The 16,420-nt window shown below is 42.6% G+C and overlaps 1 protein-coding gene across 1 annotated transcript in view; it reads left to right on the top strand.

The window, feature by feature from the left end:
* The window catches only part of ABCC3 (ATP binding cassette subfamily C member 3), a 47,427-nt gene that overhangs the window by 23,857 nt on the left and 7,150 nt on the right, over positions 1 to 16,420 (top strand). Inside the window, exons 9-23 of the mRNA XM_027749779.2 lie at positions 1,198 to 1,375; positions 2,097 to 2,258; positions 3,331 to 3,423; positions 4,772 to 4,975; positions 6,203 to 6,349; positions 6,749 to 6,836; positions 7,861 to 7,927; positions 8,865 to 8,991; positions 9,333 to 9,509; positions 10,349 to 10,516; positions 11,239 to 11,422; positions 12,344 to 12,449; positions 13,131 to 13,284; positions 14,643 to 14,850; positions 15,579 to 15,889. Coding sequence (XP_027605580.1) covers positions 1,198 to 1,375; positions 2,097 to 2,258; positions 3,331 to 3,423; positions 4,772 to 4,975; positions 6,203 to 6,349; positions 6,749 to 6,836; positions 7,861 to 7,927; positions 8,865 to 8,991; positions 9,333 to 9,509; positions 10,349 to 10,516; positions 11,239 to 11,422; positions 12,344 to 12,449; positions 13,131 to 13,284; positions 14,643 to 14,850; positions 15,579 to 15,889 — 2,374 coding nt within the window. The remainder of the gene's footprint in view (positions 1 to 1,197; positions 1,376 to 2,096; positions 2,259 to 3,330; positions 3,424 to 4,771; positions 4,976 to 6,202; positions 6,350 to 6,748; positions 6,837 to 7,860; positions 7,928 to 8,864; positions 8,992 to 9,332; positions 9,510 to 10,348; positions 10,517 to 11,238; positions 11,423 to 12,343; positions 12,450 to 13,130; positions 13,285 to 14,642; positions 14,851 to 15,578; positions 15,890 to 16,420) is intronic.

Below are 16,420 nucleotides of genomic sequence, written 5' to 3'. Positions count from 1 at the left end.
AGACCTCAGTGAAGAGGAGGCAGCTGGCTTCCTTCTGAGAACACATTAAGTATAAACTATTCTGGGAATTTCTGAAATTTGCATAAATTTCTGGATATGTTGTCAGTGATATCTCTAGACATATTATGGGGAATTTCTTCTCAAGTCTAAATTCCTGCAGTCTGGGAAAATGCCCTTCTAGTGGTAAGAGAAGATGAAAAAGCCATGGCTGGATGGCAGGTTGCATGTAAGATAGTTTCCTGTTTTTAAAAAAATTGATAAATCCCATACTGGGGCTGCAAGGAAGACACTTTCCTGAGGCTGTCCACTGACTGGAGTAGTGCAGAAGGAAAATCTCTCTGGACTGGAAGAAGGAAGATGTAGCAATCTCATGCTTCTACCATAAGGCTTTGGGGCCTTATTTGTAGTTTCCAGGTATACTTTTTCCCTGCTGGTTATTTGAACCATGGAGGTAAATCTCTGTTCCTCCCGTATTTTGACAATCCAGTGCTCTGGTTAGTAGGCTGAAATCACAAATGTGATTTTTGGCATTGCCATATCTTGCTCTGCCTGTTTGCTGTATGTCAGTGTGCAGGTCAGCAGCAAGAGCAGCTGTGAGGAGCAAGAAATGGCTTGTCAATAAAAGATGCTACAGCCAGTTTAATGGGACTGCTGTTTTACAGAAAAAAAAAAAAAGTAGGAGTGAAGAACTCTTTATGCATCCATCCAGGAGGATGTCTTTTAATCTAGCTTTTTTTTGTGGGAAAACACCCCAGGCAGAAGCACTCAGGCTGGTTGAAGAGGATTTGGGTAAGAAGCTGGTTTTGCCTGCTCTGCTGCACTGCCCTACTCTGTCCTATCATTCACCTCCTGCCCTGGAGGGCTGCCTGACAGAGCTCAGACAGTGGGCCGAGTGTTTAAACTCTAGATCTCGGGAAACCAAGAGTTTCTCCTCATATTTCATTTTCAGGCTCATTTGCAAATGGACTTTCTCACTGGCAGAGCTTAAGGTTTTGCTGCTGGATCTTTGCAATGTTGTTTGACTGAAGTCATAACTCAGCTTGTGTCCTGCAGAGCTGTTTGCTTTTTGTGGTTAGAGAGAGGATGTGGCAGGATGCTGTAGTTGGGAGAAGCTGTGTTATGTCCCATTAAACTTGCTGCATGGTTTTTTAATTCTGTTTCTTTTTCCTTTTCCTTCCCCAATCTACTGAAAAACAGTGTATTAATTGGCTTCATCAAGAACAAAGATGCCCCAGCCTGGTGGGGATTTTTGATTGCGGCTTTGATGTTTGTCTGTGCTGTGCTGCAGACACTCATACTTCACCAGCATTTCCAGTACTGCTTTGTTACTGGGATGAGGCTGAGGACTGGGATCACTGGAGTGATATACCGAAAGGTAAGACTGGAGGCATTTCATGTGCTGAAACACCAGTGTATAGTCAAGAAAGTGGCCTGAGTTCTCACACAGTTAGGGAAGATCAGGCATATTGAAGAACAGCCTCCTGGAATGTAAAACATTGGTGTTTTGGTAAGTTTTTAGGAGTACCTCTGTCGTACTTTACAGAATTTTCTAGCGATCAGCACCTTAATGTGGGTGTACTGGTAGGTCACCAGATATACCACAGGTTCACTTTAAATGCTGAAAAAGTAGAGATTTAGATTAAGTATTAGGAAGAAATTCTTCCCTGTGAGGATGGTGAGGCCCTGGCACAGGTTGCCCAGAGAAGCTGTGGCTGCCCCGTCGCTGGAAGTGTCCAAGGCCAGGTGGACGGGGTTTGGATCCACCTGGGATAGTGGAAGGTGTCCCTGCCCATGGCAGAGGGCTGGAACAAGGTGATCTTTAAGGTCTCTTCCAACACAAGCCATTCTATAATTTGGAAGAGAGATCCAGGAGAATAGCACGTTTTTGCTATGAGTGTATTAGGTCCAGCTGGGTTTTCTTTGGAATGCTACATACTACTTGAAATAGAGATGCTCACAAGCAAACCACTTCACGAAGTCTTGAATTGATGTAGAGTAGGGGCATGTCTTGTTTTGCTAATAACTGAGGATTTCTTCTCTGTGTTTCTCCATGTCTGTCAAGACTGTGAATCCACTGAACCTCTCTTCCTTCTCAGTCCTTAGCCATCACAAACTCGGCGAAGCGCTCGTCTACTGTGGGAGAAATTGTCAACTTGATGTCAGTGGATGCCCAGCGTTTCATGGACCTGATGACTTTCCTGAACATGTTGTGGTCTGCACCACTCCAGATATTTCTGGCTTTGTATTTCCTCTGGGAGGTACAGACATTGTCACATTTTTTTCGCAATTCATCTAAATTCTGTGGAAGCTTTTTTTTTGTGTGTGTGATTTTGACCCTCCACTGCTTTTTTAGAAACTTATTGTCCTGTAGTAAAATAGCTTTTACTGCTGCACACCCTCAATTAGTGTCTTAATTATTTTGTTCAGCTGGTAGGCAAGATAGGGCATTTGAAGCAGAAGATGACCTTTATGTCATTTTTGCCTCTACCATGTTTTCATGGGATCTATCTTGGACTCATCACAGTGTTCCCAGTAGTTGATAAAAATGAGAGCTTTAAGGAAGTGGTCTAGAGATCAAACCAAACGAAAAACCTGGACACAGGAAATGTAAACCATGTGTAAAGATTATATCCTGCTACATAAAGTTTTGTGCAAATCAATGTGAAACAAATTTCACCTGGAATAACCATAATTTTTCCTTTGCTACAGTGATGTTGTTTCAGGTTTATTCCAGGTTTGCTTTGAGCACTGACTTTCAGCCTTAAAATGTTTCTGTGCAATTAATCTCTTTTACTGCATAAAACAGTAGCAACAACTTAACTTATATTGATTTAGACTCAAAAGCCATTAAGTTGCAGCAGCTTTATGAATTACTGCTCCACTGGAAGCTGAGCTCTAGCAGGCAGCAGTTTGTATGCATGTACTCACACTGGGGGTACTGGGTTAATTCAGTAATTACAGTTCCCTTGGTCAGAGAGAAGTCAAGGGAAAAAATTCCTTCTCTGTGGCTTATTTGTTCCCTTTTTACATTTGCTTTGTATGTGCATTAGTTCAAAATTACTTCCCCCCCTGCCTGCGGGAGCAACTTAGCAGGTAAATCACAGAGCGCTCTGTTATCACCAATAGCAGCATAATAATAATTCAAAGTGAATTTTTCTGTCACCTCTTCACAGTTGTTCTGTGGAATCAGAACACTTCACTGGGAGAAGTTCAACTTGTCTCTGTAATTTCTGTTTCTATAACCTACTGTTGTTTTAATGCTGACCACAGGGAACAGCAGCAGTCAGGTACAACAACAACAACAGCTTACCTTTTCTCTTTAAATTCAAGGCTTTAGGGCCTTCTGTGCTGGCTGGAGTCGCTGTGATGGTCTTACTTATCCCATTTAATGCTGCAATAGCAATGAAAACCAGAGCGTTCCAGGTAAGGTACCAGCAGAAAAGGTAACATTGTCTGAATTGGCAGCTGTGCTATGAGAAATGAAGGTACAAAAGAGAAATGAGGTTGTTAATAAGATGCCATTTGCACCAATTTACTTATGAGTAAGATTATTGTACTGATATATTTAATAACCGTATCCTCTTAGATGGTTTTTCCATAGTAAATTGAATGCTGTTTAGGGGAAAGGTGTGGCATTGAGGCAGTGGATCTTCCTACTCCTGGAGCAGCTTTTGGGATTAGCAAGAGGTTTCCTTGTCTCCATATCCCTTCACCTGGTATCTGCCTCTAGGAGTATCTGGAGAAAGGCACTGAAATAAATGCTGTTCTTTAAGCTGCAAATGAATGTTTTCAGAGATGGGAGCGAAACCTGGCAGCTTGGGTTTTATGCTAATAGCCAGTGTTGACATTCACTGCTACTGAGCTGGGCCAAATTTCATTTATTAGCTTAAGGTAAAAGGCTCTTTTATTCCTTTCTTTGTAGTCTTAGTTGTCTCTAGTCAAGGAAGTCTGAAAAAATACCAATATAACAGTGCCCTCTGGCTTTGTGCTAGAAAAAATCTCATAAATGGCTTGTGCTGTGCAGCCTGTCAGTGACTGTTTGGAAGATTTAAAAAAAAACCCAAAAACAAAAAATCAAACTATTGATGTGAAAAAGGTAAGAGCTGGAAAATGAATATGAATCATGACATTTAAGCACAGCCTTAGTAACAGAGGGGTATTATTACATGCTTAAAGAGACATACAGACTTACCATTGAATCTCTTGATGCTGACATCAAGAGATTAACATTCCTTTTGTCCCTTGCACACTATGAGATGCTCAGAGCTGCATATTTTTCTGTGCATATGTGTATGAATTTTGTCTATACAGTTGAGGAGGAATTTTATTTTTTTAAGAGCTGAATGAAGCACTGTATTCTAATATACAGGAAGAAAACAACTAGGAGTAACCACAGTTTTCAACGGATGCCATAAGAAATACAGCTGTGCATATCAGGAAAAAAAATCTAAAGAAATCAAAGGAAGTAGCAGGGTAGTATTTTTGTGAAGTGCCTGAATCTTAAAATGGTTTAAAAATGTAGCCCCTCAGAGTGAAGATGAGTGGAAAGCTTTTGTACTCTGCTTTCCAGGCAGTTTCTTTGATTTCTGGTTTCTTTGTCGGTATTGACTTGCACAAGAAGCTTGCTGATAACAGTCTGGCTTTCTGTGATCACCTTTTGCATCCTCTTTAGAAATAGCCCAAGGACCAGCACAGCTGTGAGACATATGTTGAAAGCTCTCTTCTGGCCCTTGCTGTGACACTCTGTCTCCTGTGTTTACCAATAACCCAGGTGGAACAAATGCGATATAAAGACTCCCGCATTAAATTAATGAACGAGATCCTGGGTGGCATCAAGGTGCTGAAGCTGTATGCTTGGGAACCATCCTTTTCACAAAAGGTCCTGGAGATACGAAAGAATGAGCTGCGAGTTTTGAAAAAATCTTCTTATCTCAATTCTTTGTCCACCTTTGCCTGGATCAGCGCCCCGTTCCTGGTAAATTGAATTTGCATGACTCTCTAAGCTGTGCAAGTACATCCTTGAAGGATAAGTGTGAGGCTTTCTGCCTGCTAAATGTACATAGGAATAAAATGTAAATACTTTTTCGAAAAAATTATTCGCATGCCTTGAATCAGAGTTCCCTGTTCTCGAGAGCCTTTTCGTTAATCGGTATTAAAGTATTTTGTGATAGAGCCTGCCAGTGGAAGCTGGGAATAGCTGTCTCAGGAGAATTTCCAACCACTTCAAAGTACTTCCCATAACAAATTGAAACTGGAATTTGAAACCTCGGAGATAATCTATGAATAGCAAAAATAGCAAAGGAAATTTTAATTGAGTCAGTCAGGACAATGTCTGTCTTTAGCTCTCATTTCTACCTTCGTTTTACAGTGCTCTCCTTGTTTTAGTGGGAGAGGAAGTTGTCAAATTATTCTACAACATAAAAAAGAGATTGATTTAATGTAAAAACTAAAGCCCAAATGATACCTTGCCAATTCTGAAATGCTTTTTCCTCAATTTTGTCTTTCCCTCTATTTTCCACTTCATTGCACTTTGATCCCTTTTGCAGCAAAGGTTTTGGTGAATAAAACCATTCAGATAAGTCCTTGATCAAAAATATTTGTAGCCAACTATTCTCGAGATCAAAGACCTGACCCTGCAGAAATGTCCTGAACAGCCTTGAGATCCTGCCCCTTTCACGGTTCCTTAAAGTTAATGCACTTCCTTCAATACACATTCCAGCTCCTGCTCACCACTAGTTTAATGCGTGGGATGGTCCTTCCACAGTGGATGGTCCCTGTCTTACAGCAAACCAACAAATAACTTGGATTTTACTCCCTTTTCTATTGATTAGTAGAGGTTGTTTGCTTAGCCTGCAGTTTACAATGGGAAAATTTGGTTGGGTGGAGCGTGAAAAGCAGCCAAACCACAGCCTGATAACAGCTTTTCCTTTTCATTTACCCAAGTTCTGTAGTTCACCTCTTGAATCTCTTAGTTCAGCTCAACATAACCATTAGTAATCTCAAAGTTATTTCATTCCGCGTGCCCTTTTTTGTACCAACTTGTCCAAATGACTTGTCATTCTTAAAGCGTATTGAAAAGGTCAGAAACAAGGAATTTTGTGGTTGATACCTTTATTTCCAAGATGCCCATCAGGCCTGAGTGCTTTTTAAAATGTCAGAATATAACACACGTGTCACAGTAAACTCCCTTTCTGGCTTTCAGGTAGCGCTGACGACATTTGCCGTCTACGTCTCAGTGGATGAGAAGAATATCCTCGACGCAGAAAAGGCTTTTGTCTCCCTCTCCTTGTTCAATATCTTGAAGTTTCCCCTCAATATGCTTCCACAAGTCATTAGCAATATTGCACAGGTAAGGAGGGGTGGGTGTGTGGGTTGTCCTGAACAACTCGAACAGAAAGAACCCCACGTGCCCCCGATTTCTGGAATGCAGAGATCCCTTGCCTGTTAGCTGGTTTTCTTTTTAATACCCTTTCTCTACTGCTGGCCTGCCTTGGAAAGCCTGACATCATCTGAGTAAGCCTGTCTGTGTGAATTTTGCTTCACTCAGATAAACTCAGCTTGGTCTGAGAAATTTTGCGGTTAAAAGCTCGGATTTCAGCATAAAGTGATTGCAGGGAAAGAATGAGTCACTGTTCAGGAAGCCCATGGGGGGAAGGCTTAAGCCATTGTGCATGCTTTCTTTTTCAGTAGTAAGAGCATTAAATTCTCATTAAAAGAATAATAAAATAACACCACGCTCTTTTCTTAGACAAGTGTTTCCCTAAAGAGAATTCAGCAGTTCCTGAGTCATGATGAACTTGATCCAAATTGTGTGGAAACAAAGGTGATTTCACCAGGTAAAGACATCGTATTTTTTTTTTAATGAAGCTAATACAACAGCATCTTATATCTGTTTTGGACTGGTGGAGTTATGAAAAAAGGCAAAAAAAAAATAACAATAGTAATCTTGGGTTAAAAAAAAAAGCAAACAAGAGGAAGCTGCTGCTTTGAAAAGTACGTGTTTAGTGTTCAGGCTACGTGGAAATAAGAAAAGTTTCTGGCAATAGTTTTAAACTTTGAGCTTGTTAGGCCTGAGTTTGCATCTGCAATGTGCTGGATGCTCACAGCACTGAATATGAAGGGCATCCACTGACTAGGAACAGCAAGGCTTGTTCAAACCTTTCACACTGCACAAGTGCTCAGGAGCTTTGTTCACAGTTTTGATTTCTTATGTTGGAAACAGTATCCCAAAATAATTGAGCGAGCCAGAAGGCCTCAAACAAAAGTGTTTCATCATGTAACACACTTTGGTGACACTATAGCTTGAAACTTTATGTTGCATGTGATGCCACAGACAGAGGAGGAGGAATGGATGGGTGTCTGTCATAAAATTACTGTTCTGCACCACCCCACCAGGAAGTAAAGAAAGCCTGCGGATCTATGACTTGTTAGTGTGGCAAGCAAAAAGCTGCACAGAGTCAAGTTTAATCTGATGCATCAAAGTCAACAGCATGCAGTGACCTCCTAGTGACTTGAAAGTGGTTTCTGAAGCAAAGTTGTGCTCAGTTGCAGGGGGATGCTGAGGAGCACATGCTGGGACCAGCCTCCCCATGGCAGGGTGAGGTAGGGCAGCTTTTCAGCTCCGTAGGTCTGTTAACTCACAGTCTATAGCTTAAGCTGCAGTTGGTTATTTTCACTCTGAACAAGCCTGTCTTGTGACCCACAGGCATGAGACTGTTCTTCCCATGCCAACAGAAAAGGGAAGTGCAGTGTATGTGAAACACCCATAAATAAAGATCCCTCTGTCTGCCCGTCTCTCAGTCGTGCTGTTCTGTGTAACACATTTCCTGCCTCCTCTGTTGTTGTGTTTTTGTCACACAGGCAATGCCATCAGTGTAACAAATGCCACGTTCAGCTGGGGAAAGGAGCTTAAGCCAACTTTGAAAGAGTAAGCTGGGGTTTGGTTTTGTTTGTTTGGTTGGTTTTTTTGTTTTTGTTTTTGTTTGGTGCAATTGCAATGCAACATCTACCTGGTTTCTGGCTTCTGGGAGGTCTATTTTGAACGATGTCTAGTAAAAACCACACATCACATATGTGCATCTCTTGTGGCAGACTCATCCCTGTGGTGGTGGATGGGTCGCCTCCAGACTGTGGGGGGGTGCTTGTTTTGCTCATTTGCCTATTTGAATGAATACAAACAAAATTTGCCTGGAAGCATATGTTTCCTTATGTTATGCATCATGATCTGTGCAAACAGCAATTTATATTGATTTCATTAGTGAAAGGCACTTTGATGGCAAAGAGACTCTGTCCATCACTCATTTCCTTATTAGTTCACCAGGATCTGAAGCAGTACCTTTAGGAACATAGTGGGGAAACAGTAAAGGAATTTAACTGGGAAGTCTTGTTTTTTTGGTGTCAGTTTGAACCCTACTTACTAGCACTGGTAATACAGTTCTAAAGTGGTTTGAACATTTTTAGATGGGATGTGTTCACTCACTACTTCCTTACAGTTGCTCTTGGGTTTAAAATTAAAAACCAAGATACTTCTGGAAGATTATCTTCTTTCAAACTGCTTATGAACCCAGTGTGACTTGCTGATGGACTGATAGGACACAGCAGACGGTCTTAGAAGGCTTGTTACGAATCCTACTGCTTTAGGAACAATCAAGATAGATTAATGCTGGGTTTCCATTTGCTCCTACAGTTCTGGTTACAGTACACGAGAAAGGGAGGACAAGACCAGTGACCAAGCTATGCTTTCTATATCCAGTCAGGCTGAGGTCAGGCTGATTTGTCACTGTGTATTTCAGCCCTGCTTTAAAGACCCCTGATGCCTTTAGTAAACTAATGTTTAATTAATTTCCAGCCTGTTTCCTCCACAGTATAAATATGTTGGTCCCCAGTGGCGCTTTGGTTGCCATTGTTGGCCATGTTGGCTGTGGGAAGTCTTCTCTGGTGTCTGCTCTCCTGGGTGAAATGGAAAAGCTGGAAGGAGAAGTGGCTGTGAAGGTTGGTATTGTTTACAATCCCATTTAATGACGGTATAGAAATGTGCTGCTTATGCCTGCCCTTGCTTAGAATGAACGTCAGGCTGCAGAGGGAATTCTGGTTGCTCCTCTGGCAGCTTGTCTGTGTGTCTGAGTTTTACCCACACCTGTTCAGTTGGGTTTTATATGAACTTTACTTTCCTTGTTCGATCGACTGTACATTAGCAATTAGCACACATATATGTATAATGTGAATGTGTGTGAACCAGGAGCCATATATGTGCTGCAGATCTCAATCAGAGCTGTAAGCATGAACTGCTGCTTGTTAAAGTCAGAGGTTTCCTTTCTCCCTCCTTGTTCTAGGGTTCTGTTGCTTATGTGCCTCAACAAGCCTGGATCCAGAACGCCACGCTGAAAGACAACATTTTGTTTGGCCAAGCTCCTAACGAGGAAAAATACCAAAATACCCTGGAGGCCTGTGCTTTAAAAACTGACCTGGAAGTGCTGCCAGGAGGAGATCAGACTGAGATAGGAGAGAAGGTAATTATTTCCTTTTCAAGTCAGACCTGCTTGGTGATTCCTGGTCTAGCTAAAGAGAGAATGCTGAAAAGTCAGCACTTGCTTTGGTTTGATCTTTACAATGGCATCCCTGCTGCAATCAGCACCAAAACATGCAGGGCAGTTCTGTGGAAGGCAGTTGGACTTAAACTTGTTCCTGACTTTAGGCGTGTGCTTGTATTATGATGCAGAATTTCATATCTAGCCCTGGAAGATCAGAGCACCCTCCATTGTTGTGCAATTGTAAAGGTGCATCTGCCCAGAATAAGTAAAGACCTTCCTTCTCCTGTAGGAATAAAAAGGGAGGGAACATATGGTTGTGCTTCAAGTGAAAAAATGATATGATCATCCCTTAACACATTTTAATGAGGAACTGTTACATCTGTGATTAACAACAGAGATATTCTTTTTTTCACAGGCCACTAAGTTTGAGCTAGATTTCATGAAATGGGGTGGAGATGTGGATTTATATGCAGCATGAGAGATGTGAAAGATGTTCCAGGTGCCACAGCCCTGCTTTGAAATTTACATTTTACATCCCGGTTGACGGTTTTCCTTTTTATGTAGTTCTGTGTTTTAACAGCTCCCTTCAGGAGCTTATTAAAAAGAACCTCTCTGTGTCTCCAGATTGCTGAGTGAGTGGAAGTTTGGCAGTGAACAAACAGATCTAGAGGCGTTGTGTTCCTGTCTCTGGGCGGGTTATTCTCTTCAGCGCCTCATGTTTCAATTTAGCATCCGAGTGCTGAGGCTGGGTGAGAGCCATGAAAAGTCAGAGCTGTTGTTGTGTGATGTGTTTTGTTCTCTCCTCTCTCTCCCTTCAGGGCATCAACCTGTCAGGTGGGCAGAGGCAGCGCGTGAGCCTCGCCCGTGCCGTGTACAGCGGCTCTGACATTTACCTGTTAGATGATCCCCTGTCTGCCGTGGACTCGCACGTCGCAAAGCACATCTTCGACAAAGTCATCGGTCCAGATGGGGTACTCAAAGGAAAAGTAAGCTGGCATTTAGATCCTCTTAAAACTGCACACAAGCTCGGCAGCACTGGTGGGTAACAGGAAAGCTGTTTCACCGCCGAGGCTTGGGTGCCAGCTCGTTCCTGAATTTCTGTCTGTAGCTGGCAACGGGGACACCTTTTGTCATACTGTGATGAGCTGATGCATGCCCAGAAATTATATGATCTGGTCAGCACATGCAGAGGCAGAAACCAGCTCTGTCTTTTAAAATCCCTGCTGTGAGATCTCCAAAAACAAGGCATTTGCAGAAACTTGCACAGGTTGGCAGCGTTGCTTGTTGTAACTCGGAGGTGTGCGGGGAGGAAGCTGTACCAGATACTGATGTTACAGAGGCCTTTGGCAACATGCAACCACACTGCAGTCGCTTTGCTGCACCTTCTGCTCCTGTTATGGTCTTCTTGGATTATCTCAGAGCTCAAAAGGGAAGGGCTGCAAAGAAAATCAGCATAACGGAAAGAGGGAATGATAATTCTGTTGGTTTAATTCCCTCTATGGTTGTATCAGCAGCAGAACCATAGTGAGTTCATGTACATATTTCCAAGCTCATTTGGCTAATGATGGCAGTGTTATTTCCACAGGCATTTCATCTTTGATACAATAACTCACTCCCTGTCCGAAAAATTTGGTAGTATTTGGCTTGCTAAGTAGTGTTAGTCCCCACAGTGACAACTGAAAGATTTGTGGTTTTTTTCCCTATCCAGACCCGAATTCTGGTGACTCATGGCATCAGCTTCCTACCTCAAGTAGACCATATAGTTGTCCTGGTAGATGGCAAAATCTCTGAAATGGGATCTTACCAAGACCTTCTGAAACAAAACAAGGCCTTTGCAGAATTCCTGCGAAATTATGCACTGGATGAAAACATTGAAGAGGACGAACCAACAAGTACAGTGTTGTTTTTTCTTAAAACATGTCTTTTTCTGTCAACAAGATTACAGATATTTTCTCTGTAAAGTGCCCCCTGGGTCTTCATGACAACCTTGCATTTGCCTTTCTGCACTACCGTGAAAATTATTGTCTGTGGCCAGGTCTGTGTTATTGAGAAATGTTTTCAAAAATTCCTTTCAAAATTCCATGTGGTTTGTCCTAGAAGAAAATCAACTCTTATGGTAGAAATTATTTGAAACTCGGCAATTTATTTTACAATTAGCAAGGCCAAACTCATCAGGAAAACAAAGTAGCCAAAAAAACCCCAGCCTTGCTATCAAAGGGGCTACCCAGAGTCTGGTGTGTTTTCTCTTTATCTGTGGTTGTTTTCTTTTTTTTCATGTAGCTAAGTTCAAACAACATTTTAATCTTGGCTTACTTTTCAGCTTGATTTGATTCTGACAAAATGGTACAAGATTAAAGCATTTTGGTAAATGTTTCCCCTGTGTGACAGTGTTCCCACGCTCTTTGATTGCAGCCCTGCTGCTCTCCAGCCAGGCAGAGGGGAACACACACGACATCTTCCAGCAGCAGCAGGGGCTTGCAGGAGCTCCTGACGTGACTCCCCCAGCCCCAGATCATGCCTAGAACACACTTTATAAGTGAATTTAGCTGAAACCAACTCTGACACTATTGCCTGACATTCTGATGTGTTAAAGGAATGTGATGTAAATGTGTTTGGCAGCCAACCTGCCTCACAAGATCTTCGCAATTATATTCAGAGAAGCGATGCACAGAAGTAAAACCGGGGGGGATTTTGTGCACTATGATTTTCCTGCTGTGGTATTGTTTTTCATGACTCTTGCTTTGCATAGCCACCTTTTCCTGTGCTTTCTGCTTTATGGGGCAGAAAATCTGAGGTGTGATCTTGTCTTGCAGTGCTGGAGGAGGAAGAAGTCCTGCTGGCTGAAGACACCCTCAGCATCCACACCGACCTGGCAGATAATGAACCAGTGACCAACGAGGTCCGCAAACAGTTCCTTAGGTAAACATGAGGTTCATGTGTTTCTAATCTCTGTCTGGGGTGAAACACATCTGAAAGATGTTATATCACATACTCCTTCTCCATCTGGGCTTCAGTTTGCTTAGTTTCCTCTTCCAAATACATTGGTTTAGTGTCCTTTTGAAAAAAAAAATGTGAAAGGAGATCAAACATCTATTCCTGCAATCCTCTTTTGAATCTGAACTGAACCAATTTCTTTAAGCAGCTCTCTGGTTCTCAGGTAACACTGCTGTATGTATTTACCTACTCAACACTAAACTGCTGCCAGTTATGTTATAAATAAACCCTTTGCATTTCACCTTTCCCTTGGGAATCTTAGAAATCTTTAGAATTTTTTATAACCATACCCGTAGATCTGTCCAGCTACTTTTGATATGCAAACAGAGAAGCTCAGGGTTTAGCTTGAAATGTCTGCCTTGCCATGAAGCCTCTAAAGGCCTTTCCCAAAGAGCCCAGGTCCTGCCACAGCCATTCTTAGATGCTGTATTTCTGACATCACTGAACATCCAGAGGGGTGGTACAAGCACCCACATCTGTGAGCGAGGCTGGCATGGGAACTCAGTGGAAGGGCTGGGAATAAGTCCAATCCGCTGCATCCCAGTCATGCCTCAGCACTGCCTCAATATGCCCTTTTTCTCCTAATGACTCTTTTGTTTTAACCAGGCAACTTAGTGTAGTGTCTTCTGAGGGAGGAGAATGTCCCAACAAAATGTCAACGAAACGAAGAGTCTGTGAGAAGAAGCCAGCAGAGCCTCCTCTGCCAAGAAAAAATGCTAACGAGAAACTTATTCAGGCTGAAACCACTGAAACAGGCACGGTATGGTTTGATTCCCCCCCCTCCCTTTTGCTACATTTCTGTTTGAAAAAGAATAATTTTTATTTTAACATTTGATCCAGTTCTGTTAAATGTGTTGTATAAATCACGACTGCAGGCTTTAGGCCTTAATCTGGTGGCCACCGATCATTCAGATTTAGGATTTTGGCAGAGGTTTTGGCACCCAGCAAGAGCTATATACTTACGGGAAAAAAAAAAGAAAAAAAGAAAAAAATCCCTTCCAGCTCCCGTCACAGTCACTTGATACCGTCCCTGCCTTTGCCTTGCAGAGCTTTCAGCACTGTTGGTTTTTAAACTGTTTGGCTGCTGCTGGGTCCAGCTGCAGCGGTGGGTTACACGAGCCAGCTGCCTGCTGTGTGCCAGAGGGTCTGCTCTGCCTAAATACCTGCCACCCCCATCCGAGAGCATTTTGTGCTTATAGGTACAAAGGGGCTGTATTCCTCCTGAGCAGGGCCAGGGAGTGAAACGGGGACAGGGAAAAAGAGAAGATGGGAACACAAAAGTAAAAGAAAGGGACATAAAGGAGCAGCAGAAGGAAGAGGAACAAGGAGGTTTGCTTAAAGAAAGCCCCTTCGCTCCACTTCAGATGGCTCAGTGTGTCCTGTTTAGTCTGATCTACTGGTCCACGGCACAGATATGTAATTAATTTTTTCTGTGGATTGTTTTAGCTTTCAAAGTCCCTAATCAACAACACTTTTTTTTTTTACTATTCCTTCTTATGCTTTTTTTTAAAGCCTGAGTTTTTTCCTGAATCTATCTCTTTTGGCTTCTCTGCCTTTTTGCACTACCTTTGAGACAGCACCCTTACTCTTTGCCACAAGCATCATCTGTTTATATTCCTGCTGGGGTGCACCAGCATTTGGTACCTCATTTAAGTTGCTGTGAAGACACAGAATGGAGGCATATTCAGCACTTTTCCTGAAATAGGCCATTTAAAGTAGTCCTGAGCACAATAGCCTGCCAAGTTGCTTCTTTTGCGTGAAAAACTTGGCTTCTGTTCTTGTTACCCATCCTTTGCTGCTATTTGATCAGCCTCTTTTCTTTCCCTTTTCTTCCCCCCTCTGACATAGTCTTAAAAACTAAAACCCCACGAAACTAATGAAATACAGTTCCTCAACAAGGAGGAGAAGAGTATTTCAGAGAAGTTTCTGGCTTATTCTCAAAGTCATCGCCCTGACGTGGAGCTCAGGCAGATGAACTGTTCTCTGTGGTGTGTTAAAGCTTGGGCAGTTTTGAACTCAGCAGTTCCCCTGACAAAGAATCTTTTTTTCCTCCTGATTCTCTCTAAACTCCTGCTTGTGTGAGCTGTACAAACCAGCGTTTGGTGTGTGATTTTGCAGGTGAAGCTATCGGTGTTCTGGCAATACATGAAGGCTGTCAGCCCTGTCCTTTCTTTAGCAATATGTTTCTTATATTGCTGTCAAAATGCTGCTTCCATCGGGGCCAACGTGTGGCTCAGTGACTGGACCAACGAGCCGGTGGTAAATGGGACTCAGCACAACACAGCCATGAGAATCGGAGTCTATGCTGCCTTGGGCCTCTTGCAAGGTGAGAGCAGATAAAATCATGATGTCTCAATGGTTAGGGAAGAGGAATTAGGCAGAAAAGCCACGGTACCAGTTGCCAGTGGTCCGAAAGGAGAATAGATTTATATCAGATATTAGGAAGAAATCATTTACTGTGAGGGTGGTGAGGCCCTGGCACAGGTTGCCCAGAGAAGCTGTGGCTGCCCCATCCCTGGAAGCATTCAAGGCCAGGTTGGATGGGACTTGGAGCAACCTGTCTAATGGAAGGTGTCCCTGCCCATGGCAGGGAGGTTGGAACTAGATCATCTTTAAGGTCCTATCCTAAGCAAGGGAGGTAATGTAACCTGGCGCTGCAAAGTCTGAGCTCAGCCCAGTGCTTAATTTTGTTGTGAAGCCCTCAGAGGGGGTTGAACAGGTGACATGGAAGCTTTAGAGAGGTAAGTTGGAGAGAAAACATGAAAATATTTGGTGTAGTTGTAGTATTAGGAGTTTATGGAGGCTTGTGGAAAGCAGAGGGAGGATGGTTGTGTGCCTGTTTTACATAGACAGGATGGTGAAATCCTGCAGGATGCGTTCCTCTGCCTTAGGCAGCAATGCCGTAGTGCTGATGTGCACGGTAAGAGAAGGGTGGACAGGGAATACAGTAAAGCAAAAAAAGCTTCAAGCTCAACAGTAACAGCCAAGAATCAAGGAGCTGTGAATTGGGAACATCATGTTCATGGATTAACACGTCTCCTCCTCACCCACCAGGGCTCCTAGTGCTGATCTGCTCCTTCACGCTGGCCATGGGAGGCATCAACGCCGCCCGGACGCTCCACGCTGCGCTGCTGGAGAACAAATTTCACACCCCACAGTCCTTCTACGACACCACCCCGACCGGCCGCATCATCAACCGCTTCTCCAAGGACATCTATGTGATCGATGAGGTCATCCCGCCAACCATCCTGATGTTCCTCGGGACGTTCTTCACCTCCGTATCGACCATGATTGTAATTATAGCGAGTACTCCGCTCTTCGCCGTGGTTATAGTTCCACTCGCAATTCTGTACTTCTTTGTTCAGGTAACTGGAACAATATCTGACTACCATTGTAACCTTATTCCATTCCTTTTTTTTTTGTTAGCAAAAACAACATTAATTTGGGGGAAAATTGAAATATCTGGAGGAGCTACATGTTTATGTAAACAAAATATTATTTTACTTCTCTCAGAAAAAGAAATGTCCCGTGTGGTCATGAAATAAATAGGCATAACCTTTTCTAGCTTTTAAGTATTAAAAAGTAAGCCTACTGCTAGAGACAGAGCTGCAATACGTATCAGTATATTAAAGTGTGAATATATTTGACATACTGACAAGTTTTTAAGGTGGTGAGGAGGTAGAATATCAAAAATAGAAAGCAACGATTGTATTGATTTCTGAGCGAAAATGAAGCGTATTTTATAGACTGTGAATAGAGACGTGATAATGGAGGTGCAAATGCACATTTTGTTTTCTTGGAAAATAAGGCTTCTACAGATGGATCCATTTTGTTAGGTTATATTAGCTAAATTTAAAGGGACATAAATAAATTCAGCTTACAGTCTACAGAAATTG

The sequence above is a fragment of the Pipra filicauda genome, unplaced genomic scaffold (genome assembly GCF_003945595.2).
Source record: "Pipra filicauda isolate LSUMZ 115617 unplaced genomic scaffold, ASM394559v2 scaffold80_size11013439_pilon, whole genome shotgun sequence".
In the NCBI taxonomy this organism is placed as follows: Eukaryota; Metazoa; Chordata; class Aves; order Passeriformes; family Pipridae; genus Pipra; species Pipra filicauda.
Note: the sequence above shows the minus strand (reverse complement) of the source record. Positions and strands in the feature narration are given on the sequence as shown.